The sequence below is a fragment of the Mercenaria mercenaria genome, chromosome 4, assembly GCF_021730395.1.
Source record: "Mercenaria mercenaria strain notata chromosome 4, MADL_Memer_1, whole genome shotgun sequence".
NCBI lineage: Eukaryota > Metazoa > Mollusca > Bivalvia > Venerida > Veneridae > Mercenaria > Mercenaria mercenaria.
Window position 1 is genome coordinate 78,545,721 of NC_069364.1, and position 20,016 is coordinate 78,565,736.

General features: G+C 34.4%; 1 protein-coding gene across 1 annotated transcript in view; it reads left to right on the forward strand.

The window, feature by feature from the left end:
* The window catches only part of LOC123552244 (neuron navigator 3-like), a 227,660-nt gene that overhangs the window by 96,003 nt on the left and 111,641 nt on the right, over window positions 1-20,016 (forward strand). The window contains exons 5-6 of the mRNA XM_053542290.1: window positions 1,852-2,038; window positions 14,778-14,938. Coding sequence (XP_053398265.1) covers window positions 1,852-2,038; window positions 14,778-14,938 — 348 coding nt within the window. The remainder of the gene's footprint in view (window positions 1-1,851; window positions 2,039-14,777; window positions 14,939-20,016) is intronic.

A 20,016-nucleotide genomic window follows, 5' to 3' on the forward strand; every position in this document is an offset into this window, starting at 1 on the left:
ATTTCATGCAGAAAGGTACCTTGCTCGAAATCTTAAGCCACTTAAAAGATTCTTCTAGATTTACATACAGTTTTTGAAAATGAAAATTGTACTTTCATGTATTAGTTATAAGCAAAAGCAATGTGATTTTAAAAGTTTTAGGTTGTATTAAAGTTACAAAAATGCCTTTTTGTAGTGACTGAACACCTTGTATAGAAGTATTTTACCACAAGAGTCACAGGGTAACAGTTGTGATGTAAAACAGTAGAAGAGTTTAGCTTGTTTCCAATGTTAGATGTGTTTAAACCTTATCATGCTGGACACAGCTGATTCTGTCTTTGCGACCAGTGTAGATCATGATCAGCCTGCACATCCTAGATCAGACTGTGCAGGCTGATCAAGATCTACACTGTTCACTATTCAGTCAGTATCTTTTTGGTAAGAACCCCTTTAGACAGTTAAATTGATACTGTCCAAATTGAAAGATGGACAAGTTCATTATAGAAATTTAGCAGGAAAATAGTTAACATTCCTGTTTAACAGCAGTTTCTGAGTTACAGTAAAACTCTAAGTAGTTTAGGGGAGGAGAAAACTGTTTGAGTTATCTCAAGGTATTAGGTGATCCAAACTCAGAAAATATCAGGAAAATGACGAGGAACCACAGCTAATACTCAGAGTCTACCCAGGAGTTGCTTGAGCCATCTGTGTTCGAATGAACAGCATATCATTGTATGTAATAACGGTCAGTCAATCTTACCATGATTCCTCATGATTCTGTTCCAGTACATACATGTATATTGTCTCCACAAATAACTGCCATCTTCCTCACATGAATTAGAGATGGAGGACAACTCACCTTAGATGCATTGTCTTCTATCAAACAGTCGTGGAGACACTGGGTTCAACCAGGTGACCTGGCAGTCCATAGTCTTGCAATTTGCCTAGTTATTCATTTTGATGTGCAGCTTTAAAAACATAAAGATTTCCTTCAGATTTTGATTTTTTTTAAACAATGTTCTGTTACTTAAAAATGATATCTGCATTGAAATCGCTCTGAATGCATGCAATTTATATTTTCCCAAAAACATTTCTTTGTGTGGTGTACATGATTTATCTTACAAAATGAATATAAATTGCTCAATTTACTTCTCCCTCTTGGTAAATATCTATAGATCTAGCAAGAAACAAATTCAATATTTTAGTGTCTCCAAATCATAAAATATTGTTCTTCAAATTAAACTTTACTGTGTATTAATAGAGTTACAGATAGTAAAAAGGAAAGCAATGGTATTTCCAATGGACAATTTTTCCTTTCCTAAAACCAGATCATTCTGTAAGAGTTAGGGAAGAGGGAGAAAAATAAGACCAATTGAACTGTTATGAATTGTACTGTTTACAACTTTAAAAAAACACAAAAGGTAAGGTTTGTTGTTTAATGTGGGTAGACAGCAAAAGTCCCCACCTGGAATGGATGGAACAACTTATTTCCAGCCGAGCCCACGACAGGCGTCATATTTACCTCCCCAGCATCCAGTCTAGACTGGAAACAGTACCAATTTAAGTAAATCACCGAGCACTGAACACTACTCAGGATATCAGCTGGGACCAGGAATCGAACCCGGACCGCCAGCATTGTAGTCCAACCTGCTAACCACCCTTACATGGATCTGCTGTCCCATTGTAAATACCTTCTTGTTATGTTTCTGCCATGCCATGCAATGGTACTACGAGACTGTTAAGGTCTTTTCAGTTTGTTTTAAAGGATCAATGTGATATAATTCCAGGATTTATAGTTGGACCTTTATAAAACAGTATGTTTGTTAATAAAATGATATTGCCTCAAAATTATGAAAAGTGTCTTGCATTATTCAGATATTCGTGACGGGAACCTGAAGGCGATACTTGGGTTGTTCTTTAGTTTATCACGACACAAACAACAGCAAAAGACGCAGCAGCAACAGCAGCAAAAACAGGAACGTCAACATCAAGTGGAGACTTCTGATAACCATAGCAACAGTAAAACAGGGAACCAGGTCAACGGAGAGGAAAACCAGTCTAGGTATGTAGATATAGGACTTTTTGCTTATTTTTTAGCAGTACTTTGTTTTGAAGATTTTGCATTAAGGCAACTGGCCTTTCCAATTGACTTCTTCCTTTACGAGACAAACAACATTTATGAAATAAGGCAGCTTGACACACTCAAGTTAGGGTCATCATTCAATTAAAAGGAGCTATGCAGCTGACTAACTGAGTGTCAGTGGTTCTACCCAGGTACCAGCATGTGCCTAAAATAATACCCAGAGTGACATGTGGTTTCTGCCTCCACTGTAATCCTGGAAAGTTGCCATATGACCAGATAAGTAAAAAATGAACAAACAAAAAAAAAAACAGTGATATTCACATTACGAGGGTTCAACACATTAAGGGCGTATCTACATATAATAACTATATGTAGATACGCCCTTATTGCGCTGAAAAGTGCATAGTATGTTTGTCTGCCTCATTTCAAAATGGCTGAACAGTTACCTCCTTTCTAGTGGCAGTTTTTAGTAATGAGTAAAATTAGTTTCTTTTTTCTGATATTTTGTTGACTGCCTGTCAGCATTGTCCTCTTTAAATACTATGACATAGTAAGTCTTTACTGTTAGTTATATCATGTTTTGATGGAGCCATTTAACAAGCTTATAGGAAAAGAAAATATTATGTATTGTTTTCAAAGATTATCTTTTTCAGGTAAAAGATAAAGGGAGATTACTCTGCTCTCTCTATAATGACTTAGTGACTCTCCAAAGGGAAGTAATCCTATTAGCTCAATCTGATATTGTTTGGTCAGCCTGACAAATTATTTGAAGAAGTTTTTATATGAGCTTAGGAGATTACCATTTGAGAGGCTTTGTCAATATTGGTTCACTTATTTAATCATTCTTATTTGTGTCTAGTTTCTAGCATTATTCCAGGGAATTCTACAGAAGTCTGGTAGACACATCCTGAAAAGAGGTTTAACAAAAAAGAAACATAATAACTGTATTTTCATCCTGATTTTGTTTTCTGAGGTTTTGCAGTGTATTAATTCAGAATAGAATTTTTATATGTGTAAATTGATTTGATTCAAATTTTCGCTATAGTATAATAAGAGTAAAATGCTCGAGATAGCCAGGCTTTTGAGCAGTCAAGGAAAGGAAATGTCTTGAGCAAGCCCGGGTGTTTGAGCCATTGATGCTTAAGCCAGGCTTCACTGAACTCCAGAGTATAATCCCGAAAAACATTTCAGTCCTAAAATAATAATTTACATAATCTCAGTTCTGTAATGTTGATAATGTGTGTCTGGTAAATTCTATCAATTAGTGACTATCAATTAGTGAAACCTCGAGAGATATTTTTACATAATCATGAAAAATTAAAATAAGCATATAATATAAACCAGAAGAAAAATGACTCGAGAAAAACTGGCCTAAATTGATTGGAGGAAAATAACCTATTTTGACAGATGTTGGTACTGATGAACAGAACAAATTAGGCAAATACATGTGTATTGATTAAAGTGTTGAACTTGATTGACAGATGTGAAATTGACATTAGCTCTGTGGACACAAAACCAGCATCTTGCAAGTACTGTTCCAATCTGTCAAATTTTTGTCCTGGATTTAATAATCTCATTAGTAGTGATTATTGAAATCAATTTTGTCAATAAGTTGAGGACAGTGTGACTACTGGTAAACTATTGCTAAATCTTGAAAAGTCAAACGAAAAACAAGTAAGGATTTCCAACCTATGATTAATCTTTGTGTATCTTAAGATTAGAGATTAAGATATAACTATGTGATAAATATTACTGATTAAACTTGTAAAGTTAAAAGTTATACAGTAAACATGAATATATAAACAATAAATACATGACTGTTAACATTACAGTAAAATAGGAAATTGATTAACAAATTTAATTTGCTGTATTCATTCAATTAATGTCAATTTGTTTGATATTAATTGGACTTTAATAGTAATTTAATTTGATATTATATCCTCATAAATTGTAACTTAACCTTAGTATTATATTTAGTAGATGATACAAAAACCACAAGAATTTGAATGGAGACATCTTATGGCTCAATACAGTTCGACAATTTCAATTAATTTAGCTGCAGGCAGTCTGAAAAACAATACAATTTAGACAATCTTCCCCAAAATAGATATAAAACATGCTGAACTTGGGGCAGTTAAGTTTATATTGATTACATTTTGATTGTATTTTTGGAAGAAGAAATAAGACAGTCCTCATGTTGGGTGTTTAGGGTGAGATCCTTGTTGGGTTACGTGTCTGGTTGTTTGATCTTAGTATAGGTAAGAGGTTCTGATAACCGGGCAAAGCCCGGTTATCAGAACGTGTTCAACATGTGTCAGTATTGATGTTTGTGTCTTAATCAGTTTAATAAATTCGATCCACGCTGTTTCCGAAAATTTAATAAGTAAACATATACTTCAGTTTTTTAAGCTGATAATCTTGTTAGTAAATACTGGTTATGATGAATGGGTAGAATGTGCCTGTTTTCTGCCTTTGAACATTTCAGTTAGAAGGAAGGCTATTTTTATTTAAACGGAAAGACTGGGGTCATCACTTATCCTTGGTTGCCATTGCTGTATGGCTGATCAGGGAGTTCATTTAATTTTTCTGTAAGAGAATTCAGCTGAAGTTGATGCTAAGGGGTATGAGGGGTGTGGCCAGTTCATAACCTCTCTTGAATAGACTCGGTGGAACCAAGTCTACTGTTATTTTGCTTGGTTGGGTTCTATGCTTCAGAGGATCTTCTCACAGATTTTATTAGTAATAATCTTAAAAAAGGATAATAAGTACACACAAAATTAAAATGCAAACAGCTGTGACTGTATATAGTTTTTTTATTACCTCAAGTCAAATATAGTTATTTTAAACTGAGCTACAAAAGTAAGAAGTTGGAATATGCCATTTTGTAATTTTCCTGCAGACTGTAAAATTGTCATCTATTTGACACAATGCCGACTCCACAGGGGGTCTTACAATATACATGTCTGGTAATACACTTAACTTACACTTAATTCAACTGTCTGGTAATTCAATATTATATAATAATTAATATCTGTTAATTGTCATTTAGGTGAAAATTATTATCTAAACATGTCATTAACTGTCAATCAAAATCCAGATAAAACTTTCACTGCTCAAAATAAACCCCTTTCTTTGATCACATGCTTTCTTTTTATAGATCTATCAGTCCTTATCTTTGGTCATGTGACCTTGTAATACCCAACAAAGAAAAATGAGAAAAGGAAAATAAAACTAATAAAAACAAAGCCATAATTATTATTATCTGGACGATTTACATTTATACCTTGTTATAGATGGATAACCGGTAAGTGTTTATTTTAGTTTTGATCTACTGCAGTTTATCACCGTAAAAGTCTTAGTGTCGTGGTAATAAAACTATAGTGGAGTTTTAGTCAGAAGGCAAAATTTGAATAAGGTCGGAAGTTTGTCAGGTTAACCACAGGATTCGGGGTCCGTGTCGTGTTTGTATTCAAATGACAAAATTCAGATGGATAGCAACAATGACGGGTCGGTTAGTCCGTTACTTGTGACATGGCGTAAAACTTTAAACAATATGAATAAAAGCAGGTAAAAATTTTAAATTTTTTCGAATTTTTGAAATTTGTTTCAAGAAATTTAGTTATATGTTAGGACAGTGTAACATCATTATTAAGTGAAGTATTTTGTACTTATGCAGAAAATGTTTAACACTTTAAAATCTTTCTTAAATCTGAATTTGATTTTTAGGCTAATTTAACACATCTTATAATTGTTCATTGTGTTTGAAATATTTGACTTTTTTGTACCGTAAGTTGTATAACTATTTCAAAAATTATCATGACTCATATAATTTTGTGTTTAATGCTTAGGCAACTTAATTATTCACTAAATTTATAATATTTGACATTTCTTGTGCAAAAATTTAAGTGTATATCAGTCTGAATTTTATGGCAAAATATAAAAGTTAATTATTAAAGCTTAATGTCACCACAATTTGAATCAGAATTTATCCTAATTGGTACAGAATTAGGTATTTAAAGATTTTATCTTCATTTAAGCCTTTTAGTTACAAAAATATTTGGTGAAACCACAAAATATTGACCCCTGACAACACAGTGACATGACCCCTTCCACTTCAGTTGTTGGGTCAGCTACTCAAAAAAAGATTAGCCCCAGTTTTAAAAAAAATATTTTCCTGTTTTATCACAGGAGATTTGAATGGATCCTTTTTGTTTTCATAAAATGTGCATTTCAGTAAAAAAAAAATCAGTAAAAATGAAAGGGTCATAGATATTGTGTACATTAAAATATTAATAAAAGAAAACATAATAATTAATGCAAGGTCTGTGTTGTAAGTATGGCATATAAGACACAGCTCAGTTTATTCTGCAGTAAGAAATGTTCAGTTCTGTTCTGTGGTTTATCCATTAAATGCAGGCTGATTATTAAAGGTGTGTTACCCTTACATATCAGTATATATATATATATTTAGTCATTATAACAGGTGAAGGACAGAATCCCCTTTGACTAAGGCCTTTGATATTATTAAAAAAGAACCTCAATAAAATGATTTGAAAAATCAACTAAAAATTAAAAAAATAAGATTATTAAGAATATCATAGTCAGTCAATGTTTAATGGAATGAAGTGAAAATTTTAAAATTAAAGCTTTGTTCAAATTGAGCGATTTTTGTCTATATTCCCATTTGATCATGGAATCATTTCATGTCTCAGTACCTATTAAAAGAACATGTCTTGATAACATCAATGATAAAGTAATGCAACTTTTAAATTCATTAAGAAAATTTTCATTTTACTGGTTGACATGATAACAGACAAATTGATATTTTTTTCTTTCAATGATTATGACCAATATTTATTTGCTATATCATGATTAGCCTGGGGAATATTGTTGGTTTCATCGGCCATGATGGTCATGTATCTAGAGTTGATCACGTGTGAAAATATGTCTCACATTTCCTTATTTACAAATATAATCGTTTTATTGAAATAATTTTAATTTAAAAATTTGGAGATAATTGTATCCTTCTAGTCCATGGTAAGTTTGTTATAAGAATGTTGTTACACTTGTCCACATGAATGATAAGGATGATGATAATGACAGTGATGATAATAATAAGCTGGGAAATGATGATTGCATTGAAATGATAATTTTATTTTCAAGTTAACGACATGATTGATTCTGCCTTTGCGACCAGTGCAGATCATGATCAGCCAGCACATCTGTGCATTCTGATCATGACCTGCACTGTTCGCCTTTCAATCAGTATGTTTTTGGTATGCACCCATTTTAACAGTTAATGGTACTGTCCAAATTGAAAGATGTATAAGTTCATTATAGAAATTTAGCAGGGTAAGGGTTAATAAAATGATTTAATAGTCTAAAAAGGGTAAAAATGAGATGTTTTCAAACCAGCTATACATTTGAGCATATTTTTGGTTGCTGTCTTCAATCCTCCTGTAATTCTAAGCATATTTTTGGTTGCCAAGACGCTTATCCTAGTAAGAAAGGTGGCATAAGTAAAGAACATGAACATTGCCATATACTGTGATCTCATTTAATTTTGTGCGCATGGAATTTCAGGGATTTGGACAGAAGGCTATTTCTATTTTGTAGGGATAACAATTTGTAGTTTTCAACTTTGAGTATAAAAGGAATGGAAATTTTACATGTTAGTATGGATTTGATTTAGTGAAATACCTCAAGTACGAAATCCATGAAAATTAATCTCCATGAATATTCATAGTATACAGAAATTTTGACAGCAGACACTGTCTTAATAAATCATTCTTGCACCGGAATAATAAAACAAAGCATAATCTGCCAGTGTATGTAATAATGTTTGCATAAATTAAAATCTTATAAATTTTAGTGACAAAAGTAAAGACTGTATTGCTTTTCAAATATTTAAAATTGTCAACCTTTTAAAAAAAACTTTTAAGATCTAATTTATAAATATGTATCTCACTTTGTAAATGATAGCTTGAAATTGGACATTTTTGTTCACATGCATTAAAGCGACTGGACTCCAGCTTATAGCTAAAAATCATGTCTTTCTTTATAATTGAAGTTTGGTTATATTCTGAACATTGGAACATGAGTTTCTGTTTCTAAGCTATCTTGAAAATGTGAAATCAAGAAAAAAAATGTCCAAGTCAGAAATCGAACCTTGGCCGCATGGGCAATAAAAACCTTACTTGTAACCTCCTTGACCAATACACCAACAACAATTAAATATAAAGCTTTATAATTAAGACAGTTTACCTCCAGTACCCGGTTATATCACCCAATTTTGGATGGAAAAACCACTAAAAAACAATTACTAGTGGTAATTCTTGTGTATCCGTAACATAATCTGTCAGTAACTAAGTTTCGAAGCTTTCTTAAGAAATATAGCAATAACTTCCCGATATCTAAAAATTTTATTTTCTTTTGTTTTAAAATCGTACAATCCCGAGGTCAGTAGCTTTAAAGGTGATATCATGTATATATATTTATTGTTGAAGGCGACTTAAATAAATGGTTGCAATATTTCAGATGTGCAATAAATGTGTAGGAAATGCGTTAATGTAGGACAGATTGTGTACAGTTTCATTTAATTGAAGTGTTATTAATTAGCCAAAATGCCCCTCAGGGCCTTGGAAAATATGTGAACTAGATACACAATTTAGATCACCTTGAATTATGTAAATTATAGTGAAAAATGTTAGATAACATGACTATGTAAATCTTGCGTAAGGGAAAATATTATCCCATGTTGACCCTTGTTTTCATTTTCATATAATGCAAATTGAAAGTGTTGACAGTTGTTTGTCTAATAAAATGACTATATGCATGCAAGACTACTTAATTGTTTTAGATAAGTAAATGTGAAAGTCTCAAAAATTTGAATTAAACTTTGATTTAAAAAACAAAAAAAGATAAAACATTATTAATTTTTGCAGAAAACAAATAAAATGTAATAAGATATTTAACAAAATATTTTCCCCCTTGAAAATTTAAATCATAGGAGTCTTTAAATTAAACAGAGCAAAAGTGCAAATTTATTGAACAAAAAACCCCAAATTTTAGGGTTATTTAAAGCTTTGCCGACTCAGCAGTTTCAAAATAATTAAAGAACAGAGGAAGAAACTTGCATGATTTGACTGTGTTAGGCAATGATGAATTCCCAGATGTAAAACAACATGCTTATTGCCTAATAAGGAAAGACGTATGTTGGTGCTTTGATGTGTTGTTAGTTAATAATTTACAACTTTTTAGAGGCTCTGCATCATTGGAAGATGTCTTTTGGGAAACAATTTGACAAAACCTGGCTGTTTTCTATGACAGAAATAATGTCACCTTGCAGGAAAATGTGGAGCTGCTTACACAAACAATTTTGTTTTAACATAGAAAATTGTCAGACAAATACGGTCTGGGATTAAAGTTAAATTTTCTAAGAATAATTTTACCAGAATATTCTGTTTTATGACCATTTCTTGGAATAACTGGGTGCTTTTGATGTATTAGGGAACATGGAAGTAATCCATTAAAAAGGTAGGTCAGTACTAAATGTGGTCCTATAAACCTGTAGTATCATGCAGTAGCATTAAAATATTTGCCCTATCTATTTATTGATACTCCTCAAGTGCTTTAACTTGACTACTTATAAATTTATGATAGTAAAAATAATGGAAAATCGTTCTTTTTTTTGTTTTTTTTTGAAAGTTTAATTCCGAATGTTACACTTGAACTAATGTGTACAAAAATGTAGAGAAGAAAGAAAAGTACACAAGTCTTTATGTCAGAAAAAGAGAAACAAATTCCACTGAGGCTTTTGAACTTTAGATTCACAGTGGTTGAAATCATAAATTAAAATTAAAGAAGAAAGTTCTTTCAGTGAAGTAATAGGATTTAAGTTCTAATTTAGGTATAGGTGGGGTAAGGTGCCAGTTCTTCAGACAAGGTAATTTTACTAAAGTAGCACTACTCATAAAGTTCGGGAGATGTAACTAGATTTAGCTAACTATTTTCTAACTCTGAACAGTACAGGTTTATAATTAGTAGGGCTTCTAGACAATCCTTAAACTAATATCCCACAATTTCTAGACTTATGACATGTTGCCATGGTAACCATTTTAATAATAATCTTATAAAGGATGATGATGAGAATTAATGTGACAAAAGACCTGGCTGTGGCTGATAAAAGCATCATTAAGCTTTTCATGTCACCCAAACCTAAACATAAATAAGAAGATAGTGTCTGACAGTGTCGCTGTACAGTGGCACCTCTGTAGAGCAACCTGCCGGCAGTCACCGTGTCTGACAGAGTCGCTGTACATTGGCACCTCTGTAGAGTGACCTGCCAGCAATCACCATGTCTGACAGTGTCGCTGTACATTGGCACCTCTGTAGAGTGACCTGCCAGCAATCACCGTGTCTGACAGTGTCGCTGTACAGTGGCACCTCCGTGTCTGACAGTGTCGCTGTACATTGGCACCTCTGTAGAGTGACCTGCCGGCAATCACCGTGTCTGACAGTGTCGCTGTACAGTGGCACCTCTGTAGAGCGACCTGCCGGCAATCACCGTGTCTGACAGTGTCTCTGTACAGTGGCACCTCTGTAGAGCGACCTGTCGGCAATCACCGTGTCTGACAGTGTCGCTGTACAGTGGCACCTCTGTAGAGCGACCTGCCGGCAATCACCGTGTCTGACAGTGTGGCTGTACATTGGCACCTCTGTAGAGCGACCTGCCGGCAATCACCGTGTCTGACAGTGTGGCTGTACATTGGCACCTCTGTAGAGCGACCTGCCGGCAATCACCGTGTCTGACAGTGTTGCTGTACAGTGGCACATCTGTAGAGCAACCTGCCGGCAATCACCGTGTCTGACAGTGTCGCTGTACAGTGGCACATCTGTAGAGTGACCTGCCAGCAATCACCGTGTCTGACAGTGTCACTGTATAGTGGCACCTCTGTAGAGCAACCTGCCAATCAACAAGACTTGTTTGTTGTACAGAGGCTATTGTTTTGAGGAGTTCTACAATGAAGAGGGTTTTTATAAAGGTCCTAAGAAAAAAAATTAAGGAAAGATAAACTATAAATTCAACTTCTAACGAATGAATTGTAACAACTGAAGCACTGTCATAGCGCTGGTGTTGGCTTATGACCAAAATTAATCAAGATATAAACAAACAAATGGGATGGGGGAGGGCAGCACGTTTATTATGGAATATACAGCATCAGCTGGGGAAAAATTGTGCCTTTATACAAAGGTATTTGCTGATCAGAGTTACCTGAGGTTAGCCTGTATAGTGAACTGTAGAAAGATTCCCAACTGTTCTGCAAAGGTCACATATTCCATAGAAGCCTTTTCCCTGGCTATCAGAGATAGAGAGGTCGCAAGGCCTCAGGCTTAGCTGTTGTTTCCCCGTGTGTTACTTTCAGTCTGTCATTCTACGAAAGTGAACATTGTTGGGGCTTTTTTGATTGAGATTGATAAAGTAAGATATTTATAAGCTACTTATCTGCTTTTGGAACTATGATGTCATCACACCTCCATATATTGACTGTATCCAACTGATTACAGCAGTGTAAGGAATAATCATAGTGACATCATAGATTCATTTGTCTTGTGATCTTTAAATAGCAGGTACTTCTTATATAGTTATTGTACTCATTAATTTGCTCTTTCCCCATTAGGAAATTTGCACTACAAGAATTTTTCCAACATTAAACAGAAAAACTTTTGAACATTTATCTTGTCTGTGATTGAAACAATAAACTTTTGTATGTGTTACTAGTATTACTAGACTGTTTGTAAGGATTTAGTTTCGTGGTTTGATGCAACTGTGAAATCCACGAAAATCGATCCCCGATTTTACAGTAATATATTTAGAAGATTTTTTTATTTCTAAAATCTGATGTACCTTTTAAGTAAGAAATTGATCAATACGAGCGTCCCCAAAAGGTTGTATGTGGTTGCTACTTATTTCATTTCCAGGCAAAATGACAATTATGCCCAGTAAAATTGTGTTTGTGAATTCCTCAGAGGTTTGTATTGTGATGACCTTATCCTTACATATGCTTTGCACTATTAATGGTGTTTTGTCATTGAGCTTTTATAAAGATTCTGTTAGCTAGGAATGATTTGGTTAGTTGATGAGGCTGTGAGGTAGGTTGGATATTGATGTTTTTGTCATATTGTATGTTTTGAAGCAAAATATATTAAAGGTAAGAATTTAGAAATAACTGATAAGTACAGTTAGAGTTTCTTTAACATTCCAGCCTGAGATTGAATTGTTTGCTGTATTTTTAAACCAAGTTCTTGTTGGATAGATCATTTTTAGCTCACTTAAGCACGAAGTGCTCATGGTGAGCTATTGTGATCACGCTGTGTCCATTGTGCATGCATCCTTCAGTCATCAACAATTGTGTTTAAACGACATCTCCTCCAAAATCACTGAATAGATTTTGATGAAACTTGGCTTGGATGTTCCTTGGATGGTTCTATACTAAAGTTTTTCGAACGGTTCTACTTGGTTGCACATAGGGGCTGCTTGAGCTAAAAATAGAAAAATCTTCAAACGACATCTCCTCCTAAATCGATGGTCCAATTTTGAAATAATTTCACACAAATGGTCCTTGTGCGACCCCCTACTAAGATTGTTCAAATTAGTTTGATCCGTTTGATCTGAATTTTCTGTATTAAATAGCTGTCAGTTAATGACTAACAAGTAGCCTAGTAACAAGTGTTCCTCATGATTCTGTTCCAGTACTGACTTGGTCCCTGCAAGAAACTAATAACTTCTTTGCATGAATCTGAGGTGGCGAACAAATTTCTTCTGTCAAACGTTGGCTTGTAATCTAGGGATCAAACTCAGGAACTTGTGAAACAGCATTTTAAGCTGTACTTCAGTGATGTAAATGGGCAGGCAGAATTTTTCTAATTTCTTGAAAAACATAGTATTCAGATTATCTCTATTTTGGATTTCTTTTTTTATATATTTCTGAAACCACCGGATCAAATTTCTTGACAGACAGTTTATGTATGTTTATATTGATTACTATACATATTTCTATGTGATTTTTGGCTGTTTTGAACCCATATTAGGATACAGCTCAAATTGGAAATTCCATATTTGTTTCATCTGGTCAGCTTTCCAGAATGAAATACTCCATAAATAGAAGAAAACCCATATAAGGACTAATCTCGTATCTTGTATTTGGTTGTCAGACTGTATTGATAAAAAGTTGTAATTTTTAAGCTAGAATAGGAAAAAACCAATTCCATCTGTTTTAACTTACATACAAGATTATATAAATCAGAGCTTGTTGTCTCGCTAGACACATAATTATATCCGTGCAATCAGAAGATTAGATTTTCCAGACATACACTCATCAAGTTTGAATAATTCTGAAATTTCAATACAAAATCAGGCAAAGTTAGTGTCATAATTGTGATGTCATGTCAGCTTTAATGTTGTTTTACATTTATAAAGGCGCATGAAAGTGTTTCAAAGCATGTCATTTGGCAATAAGTCTAATCTGAAAAACAAACTTAATTTAATGCCAGTGTAAAATGCAGTTGATTCCAAGTTATATGAAGTTTTTAAAAGAAATACCCAGATAGATCTAGTTCATTGTAAAAATGAAGTTAAAATTACTGCACTAAAGAGCCAAGAGAGATAAATAGTGGACAGTATAAATGTATTGGAGTTGCCTCCCTTGGTTGAATTGCACTCTGATAAATTGTCACTGATGCACAAACTATTTTCAATTTGTGGTAGTTTTGTTAAATTAAGCATGTTGCTAACAAAAGATTTACTCAAAATAACAAACAGCAGCAATGTTTGTTTCAGTTGCAAAACTGTTTCATTTGAAAATTGTTTTTGTCATTTGTTTCAATTATTCAGATATAACTAGCTGATACAAGATCAGAGGAATTTAGTTCTGCAGCACCATTTTATTGTCTCAATTTGTGGAAAGTTGCATTATTTTAAACATAGTCTTTTGTTCTTTAAAAGCTTTGAATTGAATTGAATTCCAGTGTAATTATTCTCTGAATTCTATTGAATATTTCAGTTTGAGAGCTTTTCTGAAAGCATGTTGATAGAATGCAAATTCAGCAGTATTAAGTGCTGCTACATGGTTCTCTGGGATAATGGGAGAAATAAAGCATGATAAAAATTGGATTATCACTTTGTAGTGAAATGTTAACTAAAATGTTACAGAAACACCACTGAGAGGCAATCAACAGATTGTTCTGTTGAAAGAGCTTTTTCTGCAGAATTCATAGCACTCTAAATCTTATAACATTTTCTCTCACAAATTTTTCTGTTGATTCTAAATTGTTATCAGACACAAGGAGTCCCTATATGGATTGTTCATTACTTTATTGCAAGGCTAAGGGTGCATGTCACATTTATAGCAAAATCTACAGTCTTTGAAAGGTCATCAGAAGTCATCCTTAGACAGAAAATCATTTAGTAAATGTCCAGTTTTATATTTTTACAGTCCCCATCATGCAGAAGAGCAGGAAGCAATACATGGGATGAGATATCAAGGTTAGACCTCAGCCTTTAACTAAGATTGTTTCATTTTCAGACCACCCTTGTACAACAAAGAAATGAAATTTATAGTACAGTAGCTCACCCCCTCTGCAGAGGTCAAGGTCAATATCATACAACATCATAAATTGAGTAAGTCAGCATTTAAATATAAAATTATTTTATTTTCAGACTACCATCCTACAACAGACAACAAGGCAGTAAATGCCCAACAATAGCACACCCTTCTGCTAAGGACACTGGGCAAGGTCGAAGCAAGTCTCAAGGTCAGGGATCAAAGGGCAAGCAACAGGGTCAAACCAGTAATGGAAGCTCACAACAAGCTACTTCTGGTAATTCCATATTTTGAAGTATTTTAAGAAACACTAAAGAGTAAACGTTGTTAGCTCTCCTTAGCACAAAGTGCTCAAGGTGAGCTATTGTGATCAAAAGCCGTTCGGCAGCAACCATCATGCATCATCCAGTGTCAACAATTTGACTGTTGACACTGTAGAGGTAACAATTTTGGCCAAATCTTAATGAAACTTGGTCAGAATGTTACGCTCAGTAAAATACTGGACGAGTTTAGTTCTGGGTCATCTTTGGTCAAAAACTAGGTAACTAGATCAGTTAATAGGAAAACCTTGAAAACACTACTGGCCACATTTTCTACCTCATCTTAATGAAACTTTGTCAGAATTTTTCTCTCTTAAATATGTATTGAGATTACAATTAGTTTACCTGAGATCAAAATCTAGGTCACTTAGACAAATCATAGAAAAACCTTGATAAATTGTAGAGACTACATTTTCCATTTTGATCTTCATACAAAATTGACAGAATGTTTGTCTCTATGAAATATAGACATGTTCAAAACTGGGTTACCTGAGATCTTGAATAGGTCACTAGGTCAAATCACAGGAAAACCTTGTAAAAACTTAAGAGGCCAAATTTTCTATTTGGTCTTCATAAAACTTTGTCAGAATCTTTGTCTCTATGAAATCCAGGTCAGATTCGAAACTGGGTTATTTAGGTCAAAGACTAGGTCACTAGGTCAGATCATAGAGAGACATTGTTAAAAGTCAAAAGGCCACATTTTCTACCTGATCTTATGGAGACTTGATCAGAATGTCCGTCTGTTTTAAAAGTAGTATAAACTTGAAGCTGAGTCACGTTGGAATAAACTATGTCATTAGTTCAAATGAAAGAAAAATCTTTGTTAACACTTAAGAGGCAATTTTTTCAACTTGATCTTCATAAATCTTAGAACGTTTGTCTGTGCAAAATCAAGTCACATTCAGGGAGGGGGTGGGGGAAGGACCAGATCAGGCGAGTGATACAGGGCCTTCAGAGCTCGCTTGTTATTGGACGAAAAAAATGAAATAAATCTGTTTGCTTTTGTAAAAAAGAATGCCACTAACCTTAATATAATTATCTGAATGTTAAGCAAACCTGTAAAAATACAAAATGCATTCCTGGAGTCCTGAAGAGATCTGGGTTCAGGGGAAGTAAATATGTATTTTGTACATAATAAAGACTGTGCTATTAACTTCCCTTTAGACAGGAAGAGAGCTATCCTACTTACCACAGCACTGGCATTGGCTCCGCATAAGTTTTTAGCTCACCTGTCACAAAGTGACAAGGTGAGCTTTTGTGATCGCGTGGCGTCCGTCGTCCGTCGTCCGTCCGTCCGTCCGTGCGTGCGTTCGTGCGTAAACTTTTGCTTGTGACCACTCTAGAGGTCACATTTTTCATGGGATCTTTATGAAAGTTGGTCAGAATGTTCATCTTGATGATATCTAGGTCAAGTTCGAAACTGGGTCACGTGCCGTCAAAAACTAGGTCAGTAGGTCTAAAAATAGAAAAACCTTGTGACCTCTCTAGAGGCCATATTTTTCATGAGATCTTCATGAAAATTGGTCAGAATGTTCACCTTGATGATATCTAGGTCAAGTTCGAAACTGGGTCACGTGCCATCAAAAACTAGGTCAGTAGGTCTAAAAATAGAAAAACCTTGTGACCTCTCTAGAGGCCATATTTCTCAATGGATCTTCATGAAAATTAGTCAGAATGTTCACCTTGATGATATCTAGGTCAAGTTCGAAACTGGGTCACATGCCGTCAAAAACTAGGTCAGTAGGTCTAAAAATAGAAAAACCTTGTGACCTCTCTAGAGGCCATATTTTTCATGAGATCTTCATGAAAATTGGTCAGAATGTTCACCTTGATGATATCTAGGTCAAGTTCGAAACTGGGTCACGTGCCGTCAAAAACTAGGTCAGTAGGTCTAAAAATAGAAAAACCTTGTGACCTCTCTAGAGGCCATATTTCTCAATGGATCTTCATGAAAATTGGTCAGAATGTTCACCTTGATGATATCTAGGTCAAGTTCGAAACTGGGTCACGTGCGGTCAAAAACTAGGTCAGTAGGTCTAAAAATAGAAAAACCTTGTGACCTGTCTAGAGGCCATATTTCTCAATGGATCTTCATGAAAATTGGTGAGAATGTTCACCTTGATGATATCTAGGTCAGGTTTGAAACTGGGTTACGTGCGGTCAAAAACTAGGTCAGTAGGTCGAAAAATAGAAAAACCTTGTGACGTCTCTAGAGGCCATGTTTCTCAATGGATCTTCATGAAAATTGATCAGAATGTTCCTCTTGATGATATCTAGGCCAAGTTCGAAACTGGGTCACGTGCGGTCAAAAACTAGGTCAGTAGGTCGAAAAATAGAAAAACTTTGTGACCTCTCTAGAGGCCATATTTTTCATGAGATCTTCATGAAAATTGGTGAGAATGTTCACCTTGATGATATCTAGGTCAGATTCAGAAGTGGGTCACGTGCCTTCAAAAGCTAGGTCATTAGGTCAAATAATAGTAAAACCTTGTGACCTCTCTAGAGGTCATATTTTTCAATGGATCTTCATGAAAATTGGTCAGAATTTTTTATCTTGATGATATCTAGGTCACATGTGCTCAAAAACTAGGTCACTATGTCAAATAATAGAAATAACGACGTCGTACTCAGTTCAACACTGGGTCATGTGGGGATAGGTGAGCGATTCAGGACCATCATGGTCCTCTTGTTTTTGTATCAGACCACATTTTGACAAACCTTTTGACATATAGCATTGAAAGTTTCAACACTTGTGTACCATCAACATGTCCAGTTTTAGGCAACAGTACATAACTCGATTAAAGATTTCGTCTGAATTATGGTCCCTTTTAACTTACAAATCTTGGTTAAGTTTTTCGTACCAGTTCATATTTTGTGTAAACTGTTTTACATATGGCTTTGAAATTTATCACTTGTTTATTATAACAGTCTTTATGTGTAGGCAAGAGTACGTAACTCTGTCAAGTCTTTTGGCTGAGTTATGACCCTTTTTGGACTTGGAAATTGGCTCAGTTTTCGTTTGAGTCCATGTTTTGTCAAAACTATTAATTTTGATATGTGACTTTGAAACTTTGAACACTTGTTTACCATCATGATCGCCATCTATTATCAAGGGTATGCAACTATATCAAAGATATTTGGCTGAATTTTTTTGGACTTGGAAATCAGTTAAGTTTTTTGTACCAGTCCACATTTTGTCTTAACTGTTTGACGTATGGCTTTGAAACTTTGACCACCTGTCTCCATATGTAGGCAAGATTACATAACTAGGACAAGGATTTTCGCTCAGTTATGGCCCTTTTTGGACATAGAAATTAGACATCTGAAAATCTCTGGTAATATTTTGACTCCATACTTCCATCAATTCTTTGAATAGTGGAGCCTGCTGTCAACAGACAGCTCTTGTTATTAATATGGGTGGTCTGCTTTAGACTTCAGTTATTAATTTATTGTCAATAACTAACACAGGATATAACTAACCTCTGAAAGTTATTGGTATCCCCCATTCACTTTCACTATTCCCCAAGTGACATGTTTTCTGATCAGTTACTTGTAAATAAAATGTATTATATTTATTGGAGGAATGAAAGTGATCAGGTTTTATATGATGTTGCCTCATCAATAGTTAATGTGAGTGTGTATGAGCTAAAAGCCGCTCAGTGAATGATCAGGCATGTCATCAACTCTGAGTCATATTTCCAATGATCGGTACCTGAAGAATCATCTTCCATAGCGAATGGAAGTGTCCTTTTGATTTGCAGTTATACTTTACCATGCAAAAAAGACAACTTTTGCTGTATTTGTAAATGGACCTGGCCTGGTATAAAAACTCTTAGGGCAATGTCGAAAAGGCTTACAGGGCATGCTCCTTAAAAATATTTCATCTTTTGTTGCTTGTGAAACACACACAGTTGTCTTAAGAGTAGCCACATCACTGTTGTATTTCAGTGGGATTATAAAGTGAAAAGTATTTAACTATTTCTATCTTGAAATGTATTTGTATTAATTTGCAGTAGAGTGATCATTCCTTTACTAAGGGATAGGGGAGAGAGGTTAGGTACAGGAAAGGGTTTGCCCTACACCTAAGGGATAGGTGTGCTAAATAGCATGTACAGGCATAAGTCCAAAGTTAATGTGGCCCCTTTCTAAGATTCAGGTTTGCAACCAATGTTTAAGGACTTATTTCTCTACCAATGATGTATAAATAGAAATCTATTGATTTATCATTAAACTTTAAATGTAAGTGAGCCTGCATTGATAAAAGAAGCAAAGTGGCAGCAGTATTGATTTTACACAGCTTCTAAATAACCCTGCAGGTGCTATGCATTGATTCACATCAAAGTGATGAAATTTACAAGAAATTGCTACATCTTAAAATATGATATATTTTTTATTTTGTGTAGAATTTAATAGGTGTAATTCTACATTTAATCAGTTTTAAAGAGATTTCAGATGTAGCTCTCACAAATTTAATACTTTTTAGGAATCTTTATGATTATGGCATCAGATGGAAATATCTCTAATATGGCTCCAATCTTCTGGAAACTCATTTCTAGAAACAAATGTGTATGAGTCATGATTGTCAACAAGTATGGCAAAATATAGCAACACAAAGTGTTTAACATATACTGGGATTCTGGTATGTTCTCAGTCATAGGTATAGCATTGTGCCTTTTTACTAGGCTATATTTTGACTTATTCCTTATTCCTACAATGTCTATGAATTAGAAGGATTCTAAAATGAACTTATGGCCTTTTTAACAAGATTTTCTTGAAGTTCATGGTTATTGCCTACATATCCTGAAGTGCTTTCTATTGGGAAGACAGTTCATCTGTTTTAAAACAAAACCCATTTTCTCCACATTGCATTAATATAAACATAGTTTTTGTTTGAGAGAACATTTTCCAATTTTGACAAATTGAATTTTTGCCAATTTTGATGAAAATGTCCTATTGAAGTCTCTAAGCCTTCAGCAATATTTGAGTGGCATGTTCCCCATGTGCTAATGCTTTCCGATAAGGCCATCTGTGACAT